This window comes from Rattus norvegicus, chromosome 16 (genome assembly GCF_021556685.1).
Source record: "Rattus norvegicus strain SHRSP/BbbUtx chromosome 16, alternate assembly SHRSP_T2T, whole genome shotgun sequence".
In the NCBI taxonomy this organism is placed as follows: domain Eukaryota; kingdom Metazoa; phylum Chordata; class Mammalia; order Rodentia; family Muridae; genus Rattus; species Rattus norvegicus.
The window spans coordinates 23018936-23042064 of NC_141549.1; the positions used below are offsets into that span (position 1 = coordinate 23018936).

Consider the following 23129-nt stretch of genomic DNA (forward strand, 5'->3'; position numbering starts at 1 on the left):
TCCCTTGGCTTCCTTGAAGTGAAGATGTATTTCTTTGTACAATTTCCACAGGCTGCGCAGCGGGACAACACACATTGTGTTTGTGTATTGCTCAGGCACAATGCTAATCCAAATTTGATGGATTACAGTGGGAATACAGCCTTTCACCATGCCATTTCCAGGGGCAGCATAGCAATTGTAAAGATGCTCCTGGAGTACAACGTAGATATTGAAGCCAAAACAGAGGTAAAGGTCATTCAACTTCATTCCCAATGCACTTCTAGCTACTTCTAGCTGGGACACTCAGACCTATTTTCTACATGCAGAACCTCAAGCATTCTCACTGAATGTGTTCAGAGGAACGCTTTTTCTCTTTAAATATGTGTGTGTGTGTGTGTGTGTGTGTGTGTGTGTGTGTGTGTGTGTATTTATAATTAGTGCCAAAAAACCCACAGAATAGCATATTTTGTCTCAGCGTTGACTTTAAGTTTGAAATTCAAGATTATAGGCTTTAGGATTACACACAGACACACACAGACACACACAGACACACACAGACACACACACACATACACACACACATCACATCACATCTACACCAACAAGAAAAAGAAATACATTTCAAGTTTAATGATTATAGAATATATAGAACTGGGTTGCTGCTAAGAAGGTATTGATGTGTGTTTGGCTCAGGGATGAGGGCAGACTGGGAAAGGAGAGAGGTGTCAGGCAAATTAGAAAATCTGATCATTGAGAAAATATACAAAACATTTTTATGATTTTCAAAAGTTTTGGTATTCATAGAAGATGCTATTGCCCTTGGGAGATAATTTTTAGTTTAGAAAAGAAATATATTTGGAGTGCAGATTGAGAAACTCTGCTCCAGATACCTCTTGAGCACACTCCTTCAACAGGGGCATACCAAACTTTATATTTTGGGGTTGTGTCCATGGAGGTCCTAGTCTTTGGAGCTAAGAAGATTGGAACCATTGAGTGTTTGGGGAAAATTCTGGAAGGGATTGGTGTTCATATGCAGTGTTGTGTAGACAAAAGATGTGTCAAAGGGAAGAAGAGAGCTGTGTGTGGAAAGCACAGCAGGTGTTGTAGGAAAAATGATGCCTTGTGACTCAGTACAGTGTGTGTTTATGTTCACAAAATCTGTGATGAACTTTCAGTTGAGAAACAAGTTGTTTTATAAAATGTAATATTGTTTTCTTTACAGTATGGCTTGACACCACTGCAACTTGCAACATATGAAAATCAGACTGAAATGATAAACTTCTTAGAATCAATGAGTGCAGATGCACAGGCCGTGCAAGTGTCAAACAGGTACAGTTTCTTCTCTTCTACAATCTTAGTGCTGTTCTTGATGGTGAGAATTGCTTAAGTCAGGAATATTAATATGATATTAAATGATTTGAAAAACTCAGAGAAATATTTAGAAAGCTTATTACACACGAAATATGAGCTAGAAAAGAGACTGTTCCAACACAACAAAAGAACAGCAGTACCAGGAGTGCTACATAGCTCAGTAGTTCAGTTCGTGAGTCATGAACCAAGACAAAGAATAAGCTAGATCAGCTGTTGGTCTACTTCAGTATTTTTTATTTTGACACAGTTTTTATAATTTCTGACCTTAAAAATGACAGTATAAGCCATATCTTTAGAATTATATGTTACATAATCACAGGTAATAAATAGTGTTTCCTAATGATCTGTTTGAAATGTCCAATGCAGTAGAAAACTACCTTTTGCTAGGAGGTGTTCGGTAAACTTTCATCCCGTAATTAACTAGCAATGTTGGTGATATTGCAGTCCAAGACATTTTTGTGTCACATTTCAGATGGAGCTTTTAATGTGGATATATAAATAGTTCATTTCCTTCCACATATTCTGGTATTTTAGAATTATAAATCTTCTCCTAGATTTTGTGAATGTTTAGCTCTAAAAAAATTGATCTTACAAAGCTATATTCCCTTCCATATGAAATAAAATTATTATGCTGAAATTCCCTGTTTAGTACACATGTTTACCTAATGTTTATGTTGAGCCATTATTTCCAGACAACAGATCTGTGCTTTAAGGTGAGCCTTTCTAGAGAGAGCTCACTCTCCTTTCAAAACTTAATGCTCTTTGAAATATTTAATTTTATTTTTTCTTATTCATTTTACATCAAACTCACTGACCCTGTCTCAGTCTCCCTATTCCACAGTCCTTTCCGGTTCCCCTTCCCCTTCACCTCCGAGCAGTCATGGATCCCCTATATATCCCCACACCCTGGCACTTCAAGTCTCTGCAAGGGTAGACACTTCCTCTCTCTCCAAGGTCAGACAAGGCAACTCAGCTAGAAGGAGGTATCCCATGTATAAGCAACAGCTTTTTGATAGGCCCCATCCCAGTTGACTGGGACCCATATGAAAACCTAGCTGCTCTTCTGCTACATATGAGTGGGAAGGTGTGAGTCCAGCCCGTGTATGTTCTGTGGTTGGTGGTTCAGTCTCTGAGAGCCCCAGGCGTCCAGGTTATTTCACTTTGTTGTTTGTCCTCTGGAGTTCTTATCTCCTTGCAGACCTGGAATCTTTCCTCCTAGTGTTCCCTAAGAGTCTACTGCCATACATCCCTGAGCAAGGCAAATATTCTCTTTAGAGTTTTTAAGAGGGAGGGAGGGAGGAGAGAGAGAGAGAGAGAGAGAGAGAGAGAGAGAGAGAGAGAGAGACAGAGACAGAGACAGAGACAGAGAGAGACAGAGAGAGAGACAGAGAGTCAGAGAGAGAGAGAGAGACAGAGAGAGAGAGAGAGAGAGAGAGAGAGAGAGAGAGAGATTGATTGACTGATTGTGTGTATGCATGCTTGAGCCTTTTAGTTTGTGTTCTATTTAAAAGCTAACCATGCCTCATGTTTTCTCTTGAGAAAGTCACAAGGATACCAGTCAACAGTCATAGTGAATTGCTGAAAAATAAATTCAAAATTGTTTGACTAGACCTGTAGTTCCATGAATTACATCCCAGACTGTGGGAGGTAGGAGACACACAGACCTTTGTGAGTTAAGTCCAACATGGTCTATGGGGTGGGTTTCAGACCAGCATGGCTACATAGTGAGATCCGGTTTCAAAAAACATTGTTTGTGAACATCTAAACTAAGATACAGGGGACTGAAATATAAAGGGCTTCAAATGCTCGCTAAATGTTTTTCTTATGAATAGTGCAATAACCATAACTTATAAATCTATGCCACAGTGCAAGAACACCAGCACATAAAAAAGAAGTGAAGCATGTAAGATTTTTGGAAGGTAAGATTTTTATATCATATATAAATTTACTATATTGTAGCTGGTCTTATTCACCCTAGATAAAATAGTGCGGACATTTTAGCTCCTCTCCTACTGTGACCACACAAGCAGCCCAGCTAGCAGAAAGGAATCCAAATGCAGGCAACAGAATGAGAACCTGCCCTCACTTCAGTAAACCAGGAGTCCACATGAAGAGCACGTGAAGCTGCACGTCTGCTACCTCTGAATATGGGGTCTATGTGCAGCCCTGACGTGCTCTTTGATAGGTGGTTCAGTCCCTGTGAGCCCTCATGGGCCCCTGTTGGTTAATCTGTAGGTTTTCTTGTTGTGTTTCTGAACCTTCAATGGCACTGTCCTCCTTTGAATTCAATATCCTTCACCCAATTCTTTCACAAGACGCCCCAACCTCCACCTGATATTTATTTGGCTGTGGGTGTGTACATCTGTTTCTATCCAGGGCTTGATGAAGACTCTCAGAAGAATTATCCAAGGCTTCTGTCTGCAAGCATAGCAAAATATCATTAATGGAGTCAAAGACTGGCTCTCTCCCACAGGGTGGGTCTCAAGTTGGTCCAGTTATTGGTTTGGTATCTCCTTAATGTCCGTTCCATTTTAACCTGCATATCTTGGTGGTAGGATAAATTTTGGGTTGATGTTTTTCTGAGTGCTTTGGTGTTCTCCTCCTTCTCCTGGAAGTCTCCCCTGGTACAGAAGATGACCACTGAAAACTGCATATCACCTGCTGCTAGTAGGCTCTGCAAGTCTCAGCTCCATAGATAGACTGCTAAGAGCCCCCATAGTTCCTGGTCTTTGTTTCACCACAGAGATGCCTCTCCACTGGTATCTTCTGTCCTAGCTCCCACACCACACCTGCTCTGCACCTTAGTTCCCCTCCCCATCCTACAAATTTCCCTCCCTCAATCGAATCCTGATATCTATTTCATTTTCCCTCCTGAGTGAGATTCATGCATCTTCCCTTGGGCCCTCATTACTTAGCTTCTTTAGGTCTGTGCACTGTGGCCTGGTTATTCTGTAATTTATGGCTGCTAAGGTCCTCACCTTTAAGTGAGTACATTCCATGCCTGTCCTTCTCGGTTTCAGTTACCTCATCCAGTATGATGTTTGCCAATCCCATCCATTTGCCTGCAGTTTTCTCAAATTCCATGTTTTTCATAGCCGAGTATTATTTCATTGTGCAAATATACCACATTTCCTTAATCAGTTTTTCAGTTGTCTCCTGTCCATGGTTATTACAAGGAGAGGTTTTATGAACATAGTTAAGCAAGTGTGCTTGGGTGGTATGGTGGAGCAAGTTTGGGGTATATGCCCATGATTGACATAGTTGTGTCTTAAGGTAAAAACTATTTCAAATTTTTTGGAAAAAAAACCCGCCAAATTGCTTTTCAAAAGGGATTTTAGGGGTTGGGAATTTAGCTCAGTGGTAGAGCATTTGCCTAGCAAGCGCAAGGCCCTGGGTTCGGTCCCCAGCTCTGAAAAAAAGAAAAAAAAAAAAGAAAAGGGATTTTAATGTCTCTCCCACCAACAATGGAGGAATATTCCCTTTGCTCAATATCCTTGTCAGCATGGCTGTCCCTTGAGGTTTTGATTCTGGCTGCTCTGACTGGTGTAGGATGGACTCAGGGTCCTTCTGATCTGCATTCAGTGATGACTGTAGATGAGCATTTGATGTCTCTCGGCCTCCTGAGCATCCTCGGCTGGGAATGCTTCGTTTACCACTGTACACCATATTCAGATTGGTTTATTGCTGTCTAACTTTTTGGGCTTTTTATATATTTTAACCATTATTTCTCTGTGAAGTGTAAGACTGATGACGATCTTTTCCCAAAATGTAGGCTTCTCTTTTGTCCTTTTGATGGTGTCCTTTGCTTTACAGAGGTTTTTAAGTTTTGTGAGTCCCCATTTATCAATCATTGATCTCAGAGGCTGGGACAGTGGTGTGCTGTTCAGGAAATTGTCTACTGTACCGATGTCCTCAGTATATTGAAGTTTCTGCTTCAATGTCAAGGTCTTTCATCCACATGAACTTGAGTTTTGTGCAGGTTGAGAAATACAGATCTATTTGCATTCTTCTTCATGCAGACATACAGTTACACCTGCACCATTTGTTGAAGAAACTTTCCTATTTTCCCCATTGTGTGGTTTTGCCTTTGTCAAAATCATGTGTTGGTAGGTATGTGTGTTTTTTCTTTGATTTGATTCCATCGGTCAACTTTTTGTTTCTATACTAATTCTATACAGCTTTTGTTATGATTGCTCTGTGATATGTCTTGATATCAGGGATGATGATACCTCCAAAAATTATTTAATTATTCAAGATATCTATCTATCTATCTATCTATCTATCTATCTATCTATCTATCTATGTATCTATCATCTATGTATCTATCATCTATCTATCTATCATCTATGTATCTATCAGCTATCATGGGTTTTTTGTTTTTTAAAAAATTGCTCTTTCAAGGTCTGTAAATAATGGTCTTGCAATTTTGAAGAGAAATGCATTGACTGTGAAGATGCTTTTTGTAAGATGGCCATTTTCACCTTGTTAATCCTATCCATCTGTAGTATAGGAGACCTTTCCATCTTCAGATGTCCTGTTAATTCCTTTTTCAGAGACATAAAGTTTTTGACAGGCAGGTCTTTAAGTAGCTTGATTAGAGTTGTACTGGGCTATTTAATGTTATCTGTGGTTACTGTAAAGGGTTTTGCTTGACTAAATTTTTCTTATCCATTTTAACTGTTGCATGAGGAAGGGCTGCTGGTTATTTGAGTTAATCTTGCATTCAGACACTTTTCTGTAAGGGTTTATCACCTTTGGTGTAGGAGTTCTTTGGTAGATTTTGTGAGGTCTCTTTTGTATGTGGGCAGCTTTGCTTACTCTCTGGTTTTAAGTTTCTCTGCATATAAGTTGTTAGTGTTTATTGGCTGGTTCAGGTATGCAAATTTGATCACTGAGGTCTCTAAGACTTTTAACATGAAGGGGTGCTTGATTTTATCAACGGCTTTATCAGCATCTAATGTGATGACCAAGTGAATTTTTTTGACATCTCCACCCTTGCCAGCTGCAGCTATCCATTCATTTTCATGGCTGTCAAGCCATCTCCCCTGTATCTCCCCAGACCCGATCCTGAAACACTCAGTTGTCTCAAATTTACCCACTCCCACCTAGTTCCTTCCTTCCTCTGCCTCCTCTGAGTATTTTCCGGTATGTTCTAAGTTAGATTCAAAATCCTCTCTTGGTCCTTTCTTCTTCATCTTCTTTTGGTCCTGAGTATAGTATTGATATCCTGTACTTTATTGCTAATATCCACTTAGAAGTGAGTATACGCCATCCATGTCTTTTGGGTCTGGGTTATGTCACTCAGGAAGATATTCTCAAGTTCTATTCATTCACCTGCAAAGGTCATTATGTCTTTGTCTTTAGTAGGTGAATAGTATCCCACATTGTCTTTTTTCATTAAAAAAAAAAAACTTCACCCTTGTCAGTTGCAGATTTCCATTCACTTTCAGGACCATCCATCCATCTCTCCTCTTCCTTACCCACACCTGATTCCAAACCCATCCCATAGCCCTCCGTATCTCTTCTCTATTCAGTTCACTCCCTCCGTCTTCCTCTTAGGACTGCTTTATGCACTCCTTTAAGTGAGATTCAGGCATCCTCACTTGTGCATTCCTTCTTGTGTAGCTTTTCTGAGTCTGTGGATAATAGCATGGTGTCTGTATTTTTGGCCAATAACCATCTATAAGTGAGTACATAACACACATGTCCTGTTTGAACTCCGGAGGATATTCTCAAGTTCCATTGATTTACCTGCAAAATTCATTCTGCCTTTGTTTGTAATAGTGGGATAATATGCCATTTTGAAAGTATACATCACTTTCTTTTTTTTATTAACTTATGTATTTCTTATTTACATTTCAAGTGTTATTCCTTTCCCAGTTTCCAGGCCAAAATCTCCGTAGCCCCTCCCACTCCCCTTCTTTATGGGTGTTCCACTCCCATTCCTCCCCTATTGCCGCCCTCCCCCAAACAATCACATTCACTGGGGGTTCAGTCTTCGCAGGACCCAGGGCTTCCCCTTCCACTGGTGCTCTTACTAGGGCATTCATTGCTACCTATGAGGTCGGAGTCCAGGGTCAGTCCATGTATAGTCTTTAGGTAGTGGCTTAGTCCCTGGAAGCTCTGGTTGCTTGGCATTGTTGTTCATATGGCATCTCATCCCCTTCAATCTCTTTCAGTCCTTTCTCTGATTCCTTCAACGGGGGTCCTGTTCTCAGTTCAGTGGTTTGCTGCTGGCATTCACCTCTGTATTTGTTGTATTCTGGCTGTGTCTCTCAGGAGAGATCTACATCCGGCTCCAGTCTGCCTACACTTCTTTGCTTCATCCATATTGTCTAATTGGGTGGCTGTATATGTATGGGCCACATGTGGGGCAGGCTCTGAATGGGTGTTACTTCAGTCTCTGTTTTAATCTTTGCCTCTCTATTCCCTGCCATGGGCATTCTTGTTCCCCTTTCAAAGAAGGAGTGAAGTATTCACATTTTGATCATCCATCTTGAGTTTCATGTGTTCTATGCATCTAGGGTAATTCAAGCATTTGGGCTAATATCCACTTATCAATGAGTGGATACCATATGTGTTTTTCTGTGATGGGTTAGCTCACTCAGGATGATATTTTCCAGTTCCAACCATTTCCCTATGAATTTCACAAAGGCATTGTTTTTGATAGCTGAGTAATATTCCATTGTGTAGATGTACCACATTTTCTGTATCCATTCCTCTGTTGAAGGGCATCTGGGTTCTTTCCAGCTTCTGGCTATTATAAATAAGGCTGCTATGAACGTAGTGGAGCACGTGTCTTTTTTATATGTTGGGGCATCTTTTGGGTATATGCCCAAGAGAGGTATAGCTGGATCCTCAGGCAGTTCAATGTCCAATTTTCTGAGGATCCTCCAGACTGATTTCCAGATTGGTTGTACCAGTCGGCAATCCCACCAACAATGGAGGAGTGTTCCTCTTTCTCTGCATCCTTGCCAGCATCTGCTGTCACCTGACTTTTTGATCTTAGCCATTCTCACTGGTGTGAGGTGAAATCTCAGGGTTGTTTTGATTTGCATTTCCATTATGACTAAAGATGTTGAGCATTTCTTTAGGTGTTTCTCAGCCATTCGGCATTCCTCAGCTGTGAATTCTTTGTTTAGCTCTGAACCCCATTTTTTAATAGGGTTATTTGTCTCCCTTCGGTCTAACTTCTTGAGTTCTTTGTTTATTTTGGATATAAGGCCTCTATCTGTTGTAGGATTGGTAAAGATCTTTTCCCAATCTGTTGGTTGCCGATTTGTCGAACCACAGTGTCCTTTGCCTTACAGAAGCTTTGCAGTTTTATGAGATCCCATTTGTCGATTCTTGATCTTAGAGCATAAGCCATTGGTGTTTTGTTCAGGAAATTTTTTCCAGTGCCCATGTGTTCCAGATGCTTCCCTAGTTTTTCTTCTATTAGTTTGAGTGTGTCTGGTTTGATGTGGAGGTCCTTGATCCACTTGGACTTAAACTTTGTACAGGGTGATAAGCATGGATCAATCTGCATTCTTCTACATGTTGACCTCCAGTTCAACCAGCACCATTTGCTGAAAATGCTATCTTTTTTCCATTGGATGGTTTTGGCTCCTTTGTCAAAAATCAAGTGACCATAGGTGTGTGGGTTCATTTCTGGGTCTTCAATTCTATTCCTTTGGTCTATCTGTCTGTCTGTGTACCAATACCATGCAGTTTTTATCAGTATTGCTCTGTAATACTGCTTGAGTTCAGGGATAGTGATTCCCCCTGAAGTCCTTTTATTGTTGAGGATAGCTTTAGCTATCCTGGGTTTTTGGTTATTCCAGATGAATTTGCAAATTGTTCTGTCTAACTCTTTGAAGAATTGGATTGTTATTTTGATGGGGATTGCATTGAATCTGTAGATCGCTTTTGGTAAGATGACCATTTTTACTATATTAATCCTGCCAATCCATGAGCATGGGAGATCTTTCCATCTTCTGAGGTCTTCTTCAATTTCTTTCTTCAGAGTCTTGAAGTTCTTATTGTACAGATCTTTTACTTGCTTGGTTAAAGTCACGCCGAGGTACTTTATATTATTTGGGTCTATTATGAAGGGTGTCGTTTCCCTAATTTCTTTCTCAGTTGTTTCTCTTTTGTGTAGAGGAAGGCTACTGATTTATTTGAGTTAATTTTATGTCCAGCCACTTTACTGAAGTTGTTTATTAGCTTTAGTAGTTCTCTGGTGGAACTTTTGGGATCACTTAAATGTACTATCATATCATCTGCAAATAGTGATATTTTGACTTCTTCTATTCCAATCTGTATCCCCTTGACCTCCTTTTGTTGTCTGATTGCTCTGGCTAGAACTTCAAGAACTGTATTGAATAAGTAGGGAGAGAGTGGGCAGCCTTGTCTAGTCCCTGATTTTAGTGGGATTGCTTCAAGTTTCTCTCCACTTATTTTAATGTTAGCAATTGGTTTGCTGTATATGGCTTTTACTATGTTTAGGTATGGGCCTTGAATACCTTTCTTTCCAGGACTTTTATCATGAAGGGGTGTTGAATTTTGTCAAATGCTTTCTCAGCATCTAATGAAATGATCATGTGGTTCTGTTCTTTCAGTTTGTTTATATGATGGATCACGTTGATGGTTTTCCGTATATTAAACCATCCCTGCATGCCTGGGATGAAGCCTACTTGATCATGGTGGATGATTGTTTTGATGTGCTCTTGGATTTGGTTTGCCAGAATTTTATTGAGTATTTTTGCGTCTATATTCATAAGGGAAATTGGTCTAAGTTCTCTTTCTGTGTTGGGTCTGTGTGTGGTTTGGGTATAAGAGTAATTGTGGCTTCATAGAAGGAATTTGGTAGTGCTCCATCTGTTTTAATTTTGTGGAATAGTTTGGATAGTATTGGTATGAGGCCTTCTATGAAGGTCTGATAGAATTCTGCACTGAACCCGTCTGGACCTGGGCTCTTTTTTGTTGGGAGACCTTTAATGACTGCTACTATTTCCTTAGGAGTTATGGGGTTGTTTAACTGGTTTATCTGTTCCTGATTTAACTTCGGTACCTGGTATCTGTCTAGCAAATTGTCCATTTCCTGCAGATTTTCAAGTTTTGTTGAACGTAGGCTTTTATAGTAAGATCTGATGATTTTTTGAATTTCGTCTGAATCTGTAGTTATGTCTCCCTTTTCATTTCTGATTTTGTTAATTTGGAAACACTCTCTGTGTCCTCTAGTTGGTCTGGCTAAGGGTTTATCTATCTTAATGATTGTCTCAAAGAACCATCTTTTGGTTCTGTTGATTCTTTCTATGGTCCATTTGTTTCTACTTGGCTGATTTCAGCTCTGAGTTTGATTATTTCCTGCCTTCTACTCCTCCTGGGTGTATTTGCTTCTTTTTGTTCTAGAGCTTTTAGGTGTGCTGTCAAGCTGGTGACATATGCTGTTTCCTGTTTCTTTCTGCAGGCACTCAGAGCTATGGGTTTTCCTCTTAGCACAGCTTTCATTGTGTCCCATAAGTTTGGGTATGTTGTACCTTCGATTTCATTAAATCTAAGAAGTCTCTATTTTCTTTCTTTATTTCTTCCTTAACTAGGTTATCATTGAGTAGAGCATTGTTCAACTTCCACGTATATGTGGGCATTCTTCCATTATTGTTATTGAAGACCAGATTTAGGCCGTGGTCGTCTGATAGCACCCATGGGATTATTTCTATCTTTCTGTACCTGTTGAGGCCTGTTTTTTGACCAAATATATGGTCAATTTTGGAGAAAGTACCATGAGGACCTGAGAAGAATGTATATCCTTTTGCTTTAGGATAGAATGTTCTATAAATATCTGTTAAGTCTATTTGGTTCATGATTTCTCTTAGTCTGTCTACGTCTCTGTTTAATTAGTGTTTCCATGATCTGTCCATTGATGAGAGTGGGGTGTGGAAATCTCCTACTATTATTGTGTGAGGTGCAATGTGTGTTTTGAGCTTTAGTAAGGTTTCCTTTACGTATGTAGGTGCCCTTGTATTTGGGGCATAGATATTTAGGATTGAGAGTTCATCTTGGTGGATTTTTCCTTTGATGAATATGAAGTGTCCTTCCTTATCTTTTTTGATGACGTTTAGTTGGAAATTGATTTTATTTGATATTAGAATGGCTACTCCAGCTTGCTTCTTCAGACCATTTGCTTGGAAAGTTGATTTCCAGCCTTTCACTCTGAGGTAGAGTCTGTCTTTGTCTCTGAGGTGTGTTTCCTGTAGGGAATGCAGGGTCCTCATTGCATATCCAGTGTGTTAATCTGTGTATTTTTATTGGGGAGTTGAGGCCATTGATGTTGAGAGATATTCAGGAATAGTGATTATTGCTTCCTGTTATGTTCATATTTGGATGTGAGGTTATGTTTGTGTGCTTTTCTTCTTTTTGTTTTGTTTCCAAGACGATTTGTTTCTTGCTTTTTCTAGGGTGTAGCTTGCCTTCTTATGTTGGCCTTTACCATTTATTATCCTTTGTAGTGCTGGATTTGTAGAAAGATATTGTGTAAATTTGGTTTTGTCCTGGAATATCTTGGTTTCTCCATCTATGTTAATTGAGAGTTTTGCAGGATAAAGTAACCTGGGCTGGCATTTGTGTTCTCTTAAGGTCTGTAGGCCATCTGTCCAGGACCTTTTGGCTTTCACAGTTTCTGGTGTGATTCTGATAGGTCTGCCTTTATGTTACTTGACCTTTTTCCCTTACTGCTTTTAATATTCTTTATTTTGTGTGTTTGGTCTTTTGACTATTATGTGACGGGAGCTGTTTCTTTTCTGGTCCAATCTATTTGGAGTTCTCTAGGCTTCGTGTATGCTTATGGGTATCTCTTCCTTTAGGTTAGGGAAGTTTTCTTCTATGATTTTGTTGAAGATATTTACTGGTCCTTTGAGCTGGGAGTCTTCACTCTCTTCTATACCTATATCCTTAGGTTTGATCTTCTCATTGAATCCTGGATTTCCTGTATGTTTTGGACCAGTAGCTTTTTCTGCTTTACATTATCTTTCACAGTTGAGTCGATAGTTTTCTATAGAATCTTCTGCTCCTGAGATTCTCTCTTCTATCTCTTGTATTCTGTTGGTGAAGCTCGTATCTACAGCTCCTTGTCTCTTCTTTTGGTTTTCTATATTCAGGGTTGTTTCCATGTGTTCTTTCTTGATTGATTCTATTTCCATTTTTAATTCCTTCAAGTGTTTGTGTTTTCCTGGAATCCTTTCAGGGATTTTTGTGATTCCTCTCTGTAGGCTTCTACTTGTTTATGTTTTCCTGCGTTTCTCTAAGGGAGTTCTTCATGTCTTTCTTGAAGTCCTCCAGCATCGATCAAATATGATTTTGAAACTAGATCTTGCTTTTCTGGTGTGTTTGGATATTCCGTGTTTGCTTTGGTTGGAGAATTGGGATCCGATGATGTCATGTAGTCTTGGTTTCTGTTGCTAGGGTTCCTGTGCTTGCCTCTCGCCATCAGATTATCTCTAGTGTTTCTTTGTTCTGCTATTTCTGACAGTGGCTAGACTGTCCTATAAGCCTGTGTGTCAGGAGTGCTGTAGACCTGTTTTCCTGTTTTCTTTCAGCCAGTTATGGGAACAGAGTGTTCTGCTTTGGGGCGTGTAGTTTTTCCTATCTACAGGTCTTCAGCTGTTCCTGTGGGCCTGTGCCCTGAATTCACCAGGCAGGTCACTTGGAGCAGAAAAGTTGGTCTTACCTGTGGTCCCAAGGCTCAAGATTGCTCGTGGGGTGTTGCTAATGATCTCTCCTCAGGGGCAGCAACCAGGCGGACCTGCGCTGCCCTTTCCGGGAGCCCCCCGTGCACCAGAGTCCCAGATGGCGTTTGGTGTTTTCCTCTGGAGTCAGAGATGTGGGCAGAGTGCAGTCTCTTCTGGTTTACCAGTCGTGTCTGCCTCTCTGACGGTTTAGCTCTCCCTCTCCCAGGATTTGGGTGCAGAGAACCGTTTATCTGGCTGGTCCCTTCAGGTTCCTGCGGTGTCTCAGACGCAGTGGACCTGCTGCTCCTGTGCCCTTATCTACGGGAACCCAGAGACCGTTTCCTCTTGGGCCAGGGATATGGGCAGGGGTGGGCAGTGTTGGTGGTCTCTTCTGCTCTGCAGTCTCAGGAGTGCCCACCTGTCCGGGCGGTGAGCTCTGTCTCCCACGGGGTTTGGGAGCAGTGAGCTGGAGGCAGGGAGCACGAGATTCGGACTCCCGCTAAAAACTGGAAGTGTCCGGTCCTCCCACGGGGTTTGGGAGCCATACATCACTTTCTTTATTCATTGTTCAGTAGAGGCACATCCAGGTTGTTTCCAGATTCTGGTTAGTATGAACAAAGCTACTATGAACATAGTTTGACAAGTGGTTCTTTGGTACAGTGTGACATCTTTATGACTACACACCCAGGAGCGTTATAGCTGGCCCTTGAGGTAGAACAGTTTTTTTCTCTCAGTTTTGTGAGAAACCACCCAATTGATTTCCAAAGTTGTTGTTCAAAGTTTCACGTCCATCAGTGATGGATTAGTGTTCCCTTTGCTCCACAACCTGCCAGCATTCACTCTCACTTGAGTTTTTCATCTTTGCTTTTGTGATGGGTGTCAAATGACATGTCAGAGTGGTTTTGAGTAAGCAGCTCTTGGTTTTGTTCATTCTTTGTATTGTTTCCCATGTTTCTATGTTTAATTTTCATACCATCTTCTCTTGAGCGTGTATGCTTCTGTTTTTATTTTTAATATTGCATATGTGCTGATTAGCTGCTATTATGAAATCTCTCCATTTCTTTTGAAGGGACATAGTGTTATGAACTTTCCTTTTGCACTGCTTTTATTGTGTTCCCTAAGTTTGTATGATTTGTGCCTTCACTTTCATTGAATTCTAGAAAGACTTTTCTTCTTTCAACAGTGGTCACTTAGCATAGAGTTGTTCAGTTTCCATGAGATTGTAGGCTTTCCATTGTTTTTGTTGTTGACATAGTCCAACTTTAGTCCATGGTGACCTTATCAGACACAAAAGCATTTTGGTGTTCTTTTGTTGTTGTTGTTTTTGTATTTTCTTGTATCTGTTGTAGATCTGTATCTGTACATGTTCAATTTTGGAGAAGGTTCCATGAGGTGCTGAGAAGATACATATTTTTTTATTTGAGTGACAGCTTCTATAGATATATGTTGTTGTAAAAATATTAAAATAAAAAAGTAAAAGTTGTCTTTTACCCCGCTAGGTCCGTACCTCGGTGCCCCAAGATATCTGCTAGATATCTTGGCGGAAACACAGCCCAGCCGCACATTTTCCTACACTCAAACCCTCACATAAAAGAACACACAACACAATAATCTTTGATCCAATTGGTAAGGTATAGTTGCCACTTAAACATACAAGGCCTGGTACCATCCATCCCTTAGGAAGATTGATAACAACCTGTAAATACACAGAGCAGAATCTTAATATCACCTGCCATGGCTCCTCCCCCCTCTCTCTCCTCTTCTCTGTGTTAATCCCCTTCTCTTCCTTCAAGCTTCTCTCCTGCCCATCCTTGCTTCTCCTCCAGTGTCAGGTCTCCTACTATCCTGTACCTGCCCCTCACCTGTATTTTACAAATTCAATGGGGAGGTGGTTCTGGTGAAGTCATCTGAGTTCTGAGTATGTGACTAGGCAGCTGTCCTTGGGGCAGTGGAATTAGCATCAAAATACAGAAACTTCAGGGCAAACCACCACAGATATCTGTTAGGTCCATTTGATTCATGTCATCTACTAGTTGCATTACATTTCAGTTTAGTTTCTCTTTTGGTGACATGCCTGTTGGTCATTAACGTGATAATATGTAGGTGATGTCCCCTACTATTAATGTGTGGAATTGGAGGTGTGGTTTAAGCTTTAACAAAATTAGTAAATGTTTCTTTTGTAAAGGAGGATGCACTTGTATCGCAAGCATTGATGTTTAGAATTGAAGCACCATCTTGTTGGATTTTCCTTTGATTTATATGCAGTGTCCTTTCCCATCTCTTTTAATTATTTCTCATTGAAAGTCTATTTTACCAGATATTAGATTGGCTGCTGCAGCTTGACTCTTGGGTCCATTTGCTTTACAGACCTTTTGTCCAGTCCTTTATTCTGTGGCAGTGATTATCTTTGTGGCTGAGTTGCATTTCTATATGCAACAGAAGCATAGATTCTGTTTATGCATCTACTCTCTTAGACTATGTCTTTTTATTTGGTAAGTGAATCTGTTCCTGTTCAGAGATATTAATAATTAATGATTGCTTTTACTTGGTATTTTGATTTTGGTTTGCATGTGTTTCTCTTGGTTGGTTTTACTATGCGATTATTAGTTTCTCGTGTTTCATTGAGTTCAGTTACTCTCCTTGTCTTGGAGTTTTGCTTGTAGCATCCTGATTAGTGATGGGTTAGTAGAAAGATATAGTTTGCGTTTGGTTTTGTCACAGAATAGCTTTTTACTCCATCTTGAGTAAAATTGATTGAAAATTTTGCTAAGTATTGTAGTCTGGGCTGACAGCTATAGTCTCTTAGGGTCTGTAAGACATCTCTCTGGCTCTTCTGGCTTTTAATTCTCTGTTGAGAAGTTTGGTATAATTCTGATTGTTCTGTCTTTATATGTAATATGTTACTTGCCTCTTTCTCCTTGTGGCTTTTTAATTTTCTCTCTTTGTTTTGGGGATTTAATGTTTTGGTTATTATGTAGCTGGAGGATTTATTTTCTGACACAGTAAACTCTTATTTGTACTGTAAGCTTCTTGTGTGTATGTAGGCATCTTTTTCTTGAGGTTTGGGATGTTTTCTTCTATGATGTTGTTGAAGATATTTTCTGGGCCTTTCATCTGGGAATCTTCTTCTCCTGTTCCTATTTTTCTTAAGTTTGGCCCTGATTCCACATCCAGCCTATCAGGCTGTGCCTTTTTAATGGGGAAGATGAGTTCACTGATATTGAGAGATATTAACAACAAATGAGTGTTAATTCCTGCCATTCTCATTTTGTGAATGAGTGATTATTATTTATTTTTGTTAACACCAATCAATTTGGTGTTCTGTAAGGTTCCTCTAAGTTTATAGGCATTCTTCCTTTATGTTGTATAAATTTCCTTCTATGATTTTGTTGAACATGTGTTCTCATCTTTGGAGCTGGTACTCTCTTCACTTTTGAACAATTCCTATTATCCTTAGTACAAAATTTCACAGTGTCTCAGACTACCTGAATATTTTGAGTCAGTAACTTTTTAGGTGATATTTTCTTTGGTTGACGTATTAATTTCTTTGAGTATATCATGTATGCCTGAGATCATCTCTTCCAATTCTTTTATTGTGTTGGCTGTGCTTCTGTTCTTGTTCTCTTTTGGAGTATTTCTGTCTCCAAGGTTCCATCATTTTGGGTTGCCTTTATTGCTTCTTTAATCATTTGCAGGTGTTGACATATTTTATTCATTTTGCTCACCTGTTTGATTGTATTTTCCTGTATATTTTAAGGGATTTGATAATTTCTCCTTTAAATTCCTCTATCATATTCATAAGATTGGATTCAATGTCATTTTATTGTATTTTGATTTTATTCGCATATCCAGGTCTTGATGTAGTAGGATAGCTGGGCTCCAGGTGTGTTATATTGTTTTGTTCTTGTCGAGTGTATTCTCATGCTGGCCTTTAGCCAACTCTTTATCCATGGGTGTTTACTGGTGCAAGAGTCATGAAGTGGGCTCTGGGTTTTTCTCTTTTTAGGGGTTAGGTTAAGATATGGTCTCACTAAATTGTAGCTTTCTTTGTCTAAGGAATCACAGTGATCCATATGCTTTTGCTTCCTCAGTGTTGGGATTCATGTTGTGCGCCACCAGACCCAATCTGTTATTCTTTCAAGAATCATTAGCCCAGAGTAAAAGGAATCACAGTTGATTGTTTTTATACTGGTAAGGATTGGGTTTTCTGTCATTCTGAGAGAGTTCAGTTAGGATCATCACAATTGTTCACGGGTATTTATTTCTAGACATTGATGTTTGATAAATTACTGCCATCTTTGATTTGAAATATACAGGGAATGGATTGGTTCTAAGTGACGTAATTGGCTACAAATGAATATTTACTCTAGAGTACTCAATAGATTGTTCTCATAGACATTGATACTAAAAATGAGTTTCATAATTTTATTTGTAATATTCTTCTATACTTGTAATAATACACATTTTGTTTTTATTTTCAGAAGTCTTGTTTTTTAAAGATGAAAGGCCTTTGTCCTGGTAAGGCTTAACAGTACATTAGTACTAGAGGAGTGCAAAGATAAAAAGCAAATTCTTTTTGGGTATACTTTGAGACTTGTGTCTTACAGGTCCCACAGTATTCTGAATATAATTTTAGCCTAAAATTTGTTCAGTGTACTTTATATGAATGTGAAAAGTATGCTCACAAGTATGCCATTTCCAAGAAAAAACTATGCAGTTTTTAAAAAGAGCCTGCTAGGATTAACTCTGCAAGTTAATGTCCACTTAAGATTCTTCAGCTTTTCAAAGCCTTACTAAATTGTATTTGTGGACTAAGACCCACACTCATAGTTATCATTTCAGGCATTCATCTCTCTGACACGGTACATAATGTGGGATGATTCTCAGTTGTCAGTCATTACTACAAGATGGCAACCATTTCTTTCCTCCTTTGACACCAGCTATGAAGGCAAAGGAACTTTTTGTCAGGTGTAGCATATATCATATATCTTAGAAGAAACCCATGAGTTGCAGTCCATCCAATGAAAGGCTGAGATTCCATGAAGGTGGATATTAACATTTCTCACTTTACATTTATAGGTTGTTATGGCTATTCTTAAGGGATGGATATATACTGGTTTGTGTGTGTCTAGATGAACTAACTATATCTTACCTAAGTGGGTGGTTTATGTCCTTATCAATTGGTTGTAAGTTGATTGTGCAAATGTATTGTTCATTAAGTAATTAACATATGACTCTGGGTTACAGTTGCTGGGTTACAGTTTGTTGAGTCATGACTTCACTGGATTGTTGGGAGTGTGAGAAGAGTCTGTGACAGGAAGCGGTGCTAGGCTATGGAATGCTTGGGGCTAGCTTGGCATGTGGCCACACTAGCATGGCCCACAGAACAACCCGCTATGGAGACAGTGTGTGAAAATGGATGACAGAGAAACATCTAGAGCATGTGATTGCACCTGGCATGGGAACTCATGGGAACCAGTCATTCACCTTTTAATTATTCCACAAGACCCATGTCTTCCTGAAAGCTCCACCCATCAAATATCCATTCATATGATCAGTTTTCCACAGGAATGGATCCTTTGAATCTCAATAGATTAGCTGAATGTATAGAACTAAGTGACCATGTGACTATTATTTATCTCTCTATAAAGGAGGTTTTTGCCTTCCATATCAGTTGGACATGAACATACAGGTGAAGGCCCATCCATTCCTGTCCAGGATGCTAGGTTAGACACTGGTTTGGTAGAAAATTAAAAGGTGTATTTCAAGCTCATTCTGTGCTCATTAGGATTACTTACCTCCACAAGAGAGGACAATTATGTTGTTCTCTTTATTTGGGCTCTGCATCAGGAAATCATTTTATAAATACTATCACATGACTTATTCCCTCCATGTTTAAGATTCCCTAAATCATACAAGCTAATGTCAAAATCAAGATTCAAACTTTTCCATACTAAAACTGTTCAAAGACTCCTTGCAAAATACGCATGTTAACTTATACTTGGAAGTGCAAACAGTTTCACAGTCTCAATGCAATTAGTCTTATTGTTCTTTGTTTCTGTTATTACCTTATTATGTTCATAAAAATGGATAAATGGCACAGAAACAGGCAGATTGTGACTTCGGGATTCATTCATGCGTGTGTTAAGAAGGAGCAGCTTGAACATTACAAATGCAGTGGTGGGTTTTGAAGAGCTCTAGCAGCAACAGAAATCTATTTGATGTTCGACAAGCAAACCACTTGGGTGGTACCATCATAGATAGTGAAATATTCACAAAGTATCATGGGAATAGGTGCCTTACTGCATCAGGGGCAAAGACTGTTATGATTAATGTAGTCAGGGGACTAATTCCATTGCATCTATAGATTAAAAATATCACTCGGTATAGCTATGAGAGCAAAAGCTAGAGAGGTGGTTGTGTGTATATATGTATCTGTATAATGGTTTCATTGGGCTAATTTTTGGGCCTAATTTCCTTCCCTTTCTTCTACATGGGGAAAAGTTGGAAGTAAAGTATTCCCAGACATACTCAACTGGTTAAAGAACAAATGAATAGCTTTTTAAAACAATTTATAATGTAATATAAGTTAGAAAATCAAGCAAGAAGTAATCCAATGCATTGGATTAATGTTTAGTATGAATATTAACATAACATTCTTAAAATACACCACAGTGGAGTAAGACCACCAGGACAGCTAAAATCCATTTTGAAAAACTCTAACCGGCATAATTCAGGTAAGATTAAGTGTAAGTCCTCTACTGATTCTACCCTAACTATAGAAAGAACTTTGTTTGTGCTAGGAAAGTAAGGAAATCAAATATGAATATATTTATATCCATTCTTCACTTCCTGGCAACCATTTTTAGAATTCAGATTTACTTAAGATATTGTTTCTAAGAAATTTCTTTTTTTCTTTTAAAGTTGTTTTATGTATTTGCATTCTTTTTATTGAATTACATTTTATTTCTTTACACAACTTTTCCATAGGCATTCTAGACATCAATCCAGTGGTTGGCTGTCTCTGCGTCTGTCTTAGTCAGCTTCTGGTAGAGCCTCTTAGCGGACAGCCATGCTAGGCTCCTGTTTGCCAGCACAACATGGCATCAGTAATAGTATCAGGGTTTGGTGCCTATGCATGGGATAGATCCCAAGTTGGGCCGGTCACTGGACAGCCTTTCCTTTCCTCTCTGCTCCATTTTTTACCCTGTATTTCTTTTTTTTTTCTTTTTTTTCCTTTTTTCTTTTATGGGATTTTTAAAAATTTATACAACCACCAAACTAGATAAGATGGATGAAGCAAAGAAGTGCAGGCCGACAGGAACCGGATGTAGATCTCTCCTGAGAGGCAAAGCCAGACTACAGCAAATACATAGGCAAATGCCATCATTAAACCACTGAACTGAGGACGGGACCCCCGTTGAAGGAATCAGAGAAAGGACTGAAGGAGCTTGAAGGGGCTTGAGACCCCATATGAACAACAATGCCAACCAACCTGAGCTTCTAAGAAATTTCAAATTCAAATTATGTCATCTGCAATGCTACTATATTCAAATCGAACTACTGATGCATGTAGTGACCTTTGATAAAAAAAAAAAACTATTCCATGATTTGTGTCCTCTCTAGACACATAGCAGCAAGTTGACTTTGATATAAAATACATTTTTATTTCAGGTTTTAGCATATATACTATATATATGATTATTGCTACATGTCATAGGTGTCAGTGTGTGAAAATATGATCATATTAAAAAGCAAACCAAAAACAGTATTCAATTAATTTCATTATGTTTTGGAGACTAAATATCATTAGCATAATCTGGAATTTTTCCCTCCATAATATTTCAATCATACTTATTTTATAATTCACAGATTATCTTATAGTTATTTTTAGTTGTCTTCCATTTAATGTGAATATCTTGATATTATAAATATCTGGCTCACTCAGGAACCTTTGGAGAAGTGAATGGTGTGTGAGATTTGTAGGTAGTGCTGGGGAATGAAAACTGATATTCTTAGCATTCAATGAAAGCAGCCTCCATATGGGCTACTCTGACAGCACCTTTTCCCTGTAGTCCTATTAATTAGCAAAAGATATAGTGATACTTGATTTATATGCTGCAAGACATAATTTCCAGTAAAAACAACATTGACACAGTAGATGGAAGGTTGAAAAACCACATCATTCTCCAGTACACAGCACTGAATGATCCCTTGATTGAGTCTGAATAAGATTAGATTCCAACAGGGGGAGAAGCACCACAGAATTTATCCTTTCAGCAACCTACACCACAGCATCTCTCATACCTACTGTGCCTTTGGAGAGAGCCAGCCAGAGAATAGTGTAGAGGAACCTAAATGACCCTCTTCACATAACCCTGAGAGAAACAGAATTATCATAATGTGGGTGTCTTTTTTTAAAATGTATTTCAGCACTGGAGTTTTGTTTCTGTTGTCGAGGACTGAAAGAGGCCCCACACATGCTGAGCATACGGTCCACCATAGAGACATTTTCTCAGCCCATTTGTTGATAGGACAAAAACTTGCTCTGGTCATGGGCAATGCCAAGGGGTGTGCAGTGGAGTTTTACATACTGTAAAGGAAATGAACTAGGGTTGTTCATTCTCTGAAGCATGTTTCGAGGGCAGGCTTTATCCAGAGAGTGAAACATGAGACACACTATGGTTTATATGTGGAAATATATTTTTAAAATGTTTTATGTAAGATTGCTGCTCTATCTGCAAGTTTCTTTCATGCTTCTCTCTCTGGAGTAATAATTCATGTTGCATAACTACTAAGGAAGTCTTTCCAGTTGCTCTTGCCATGGCCAGCAATGGAAGTTGATGTTGAACTTCTTTTTGCTGGAAATGAGCTAGGGGTCAATGCTAGATCTGAGGGCCCTTAACATCTTCTTCAGAAGATCTCGACTACAGTAACACACTGATCTCTCAAGAGCTTTGTCACACTTGCAGCTGGAAACACTTTGTAAAGGTCTTTGGGTCTCCTATATTTGACTATGCTGCAACGACAGTCACCAGAGACTGTGCTTCCCGGTGGTAGCAATGAATGTTCCCCTACAGTGAAGGAAGTTCAAGTCGACCTTTGTAGCAGCCCCTTTCACTGCTGTACGAGATGAGCATGCTCACCTAGAGCGCTGCAAACATCCCTAGTCCAGAGGCAGAAAGCAGCAGTGGCAACATGACGCTGTCCTTTTAACCCTTCACTATGGGACAACAGTTCAGGCTAAGATGATAATTTCTGTGTCTGATAGTGATCAGGATCATAGGTAATTTGCACAACAATTTTTATAAGTAGTAACTTTTGATGAAATTTTCTCTTTGTCTTTAAAATATACTAGGAAATGGGAAGAAAGGTTTTTGCATATATTTATTATTTACCAATAATTATTCACTTTAAAGGCTTTTCATAAATGGTGCCAAAGGATATAGGGTCACAAATATTAGCCTTTGTACTTATTGTCATGTTTCCTATAGTTGTTTTGTGACAAATTTTGCTTCCCTCTTTAGAAGCTGGTAAGAGACTTACAGGAACATCACCATGGTAAGAATGTGTGCATTTTACAATTAATCTGTAAAAAGTATAATGTTCAGAACCTGACATTCTCTTTGCCTCTGTGTACTCCGATTTCAGCTTCTTTATTTCTTCTATAATCACAAGCTGAACAATTATCTCCCACACAGCATGAGTTATGGACAAACATCCTTAGGAAGGGAGATGATTCAGTGGATAAAGTGCTTGCCATGAGTCTGTGAGAATGGAAGTTTGGATTCTCAGAATCCACATGAGGTCTTGAGGATCTCATGTGCATCTGAATCCTGGGGCACTTATGGTGAGGCAGGAGGTGGTGAGAGAGAATCCCCTGAAGTTTACTGGCTAGTTTGCCTGGGTTTCTTATTCATGAAGAAGGGATTGAGCCACAAAACCAAGGTTGGAAGAATGTTGCATGCTGTTATTCTAAAGGCTCCCTGACAAGCCCTCCTTTCTTGTTCCTAGGTGTGTGAATGTGGATAATGTCAGCTCTACCTCCTCTGTGAAGGTAAAATTCTTCTT

General features: G+C 39.3%; 1 protein-coding gene across 1 annotated transcript in view; it reads left to right on the forward strand.

Annotated features, from left to right (window-relative positions):
- The window catches only part of LOC134482357 (uncharacterized), a 30868-nt gene that overhangs the window by 5724 nt on the left and 2015 nt on the right, over positions 1-23129 (forward strand). Inside the window, exons 3-9 of the mRNA XM_087589372.1 lie at positions 52-225; positions 1202-1308; positions 3217-3269; positions 17540-17576; positions 19734-19795; positions 22586-22619; positions 23073-23115. Coding sequence (XP_087445498.1) covers positions 52-225; positions 1202-1308; positions 3217-3269; positions 17540-17576; positions 19734-19795; positions 22586-22619; positions 23073-23115 — 510 coding nt within the window. The remainder of the gene's footprint in view (positions 1-51; positions 226-1201; positions 1309-3216; positions 3270-17539; positions 17577-19733; positions 19796-22585; positions 22620-23072; positions 23116-23129) is intronic.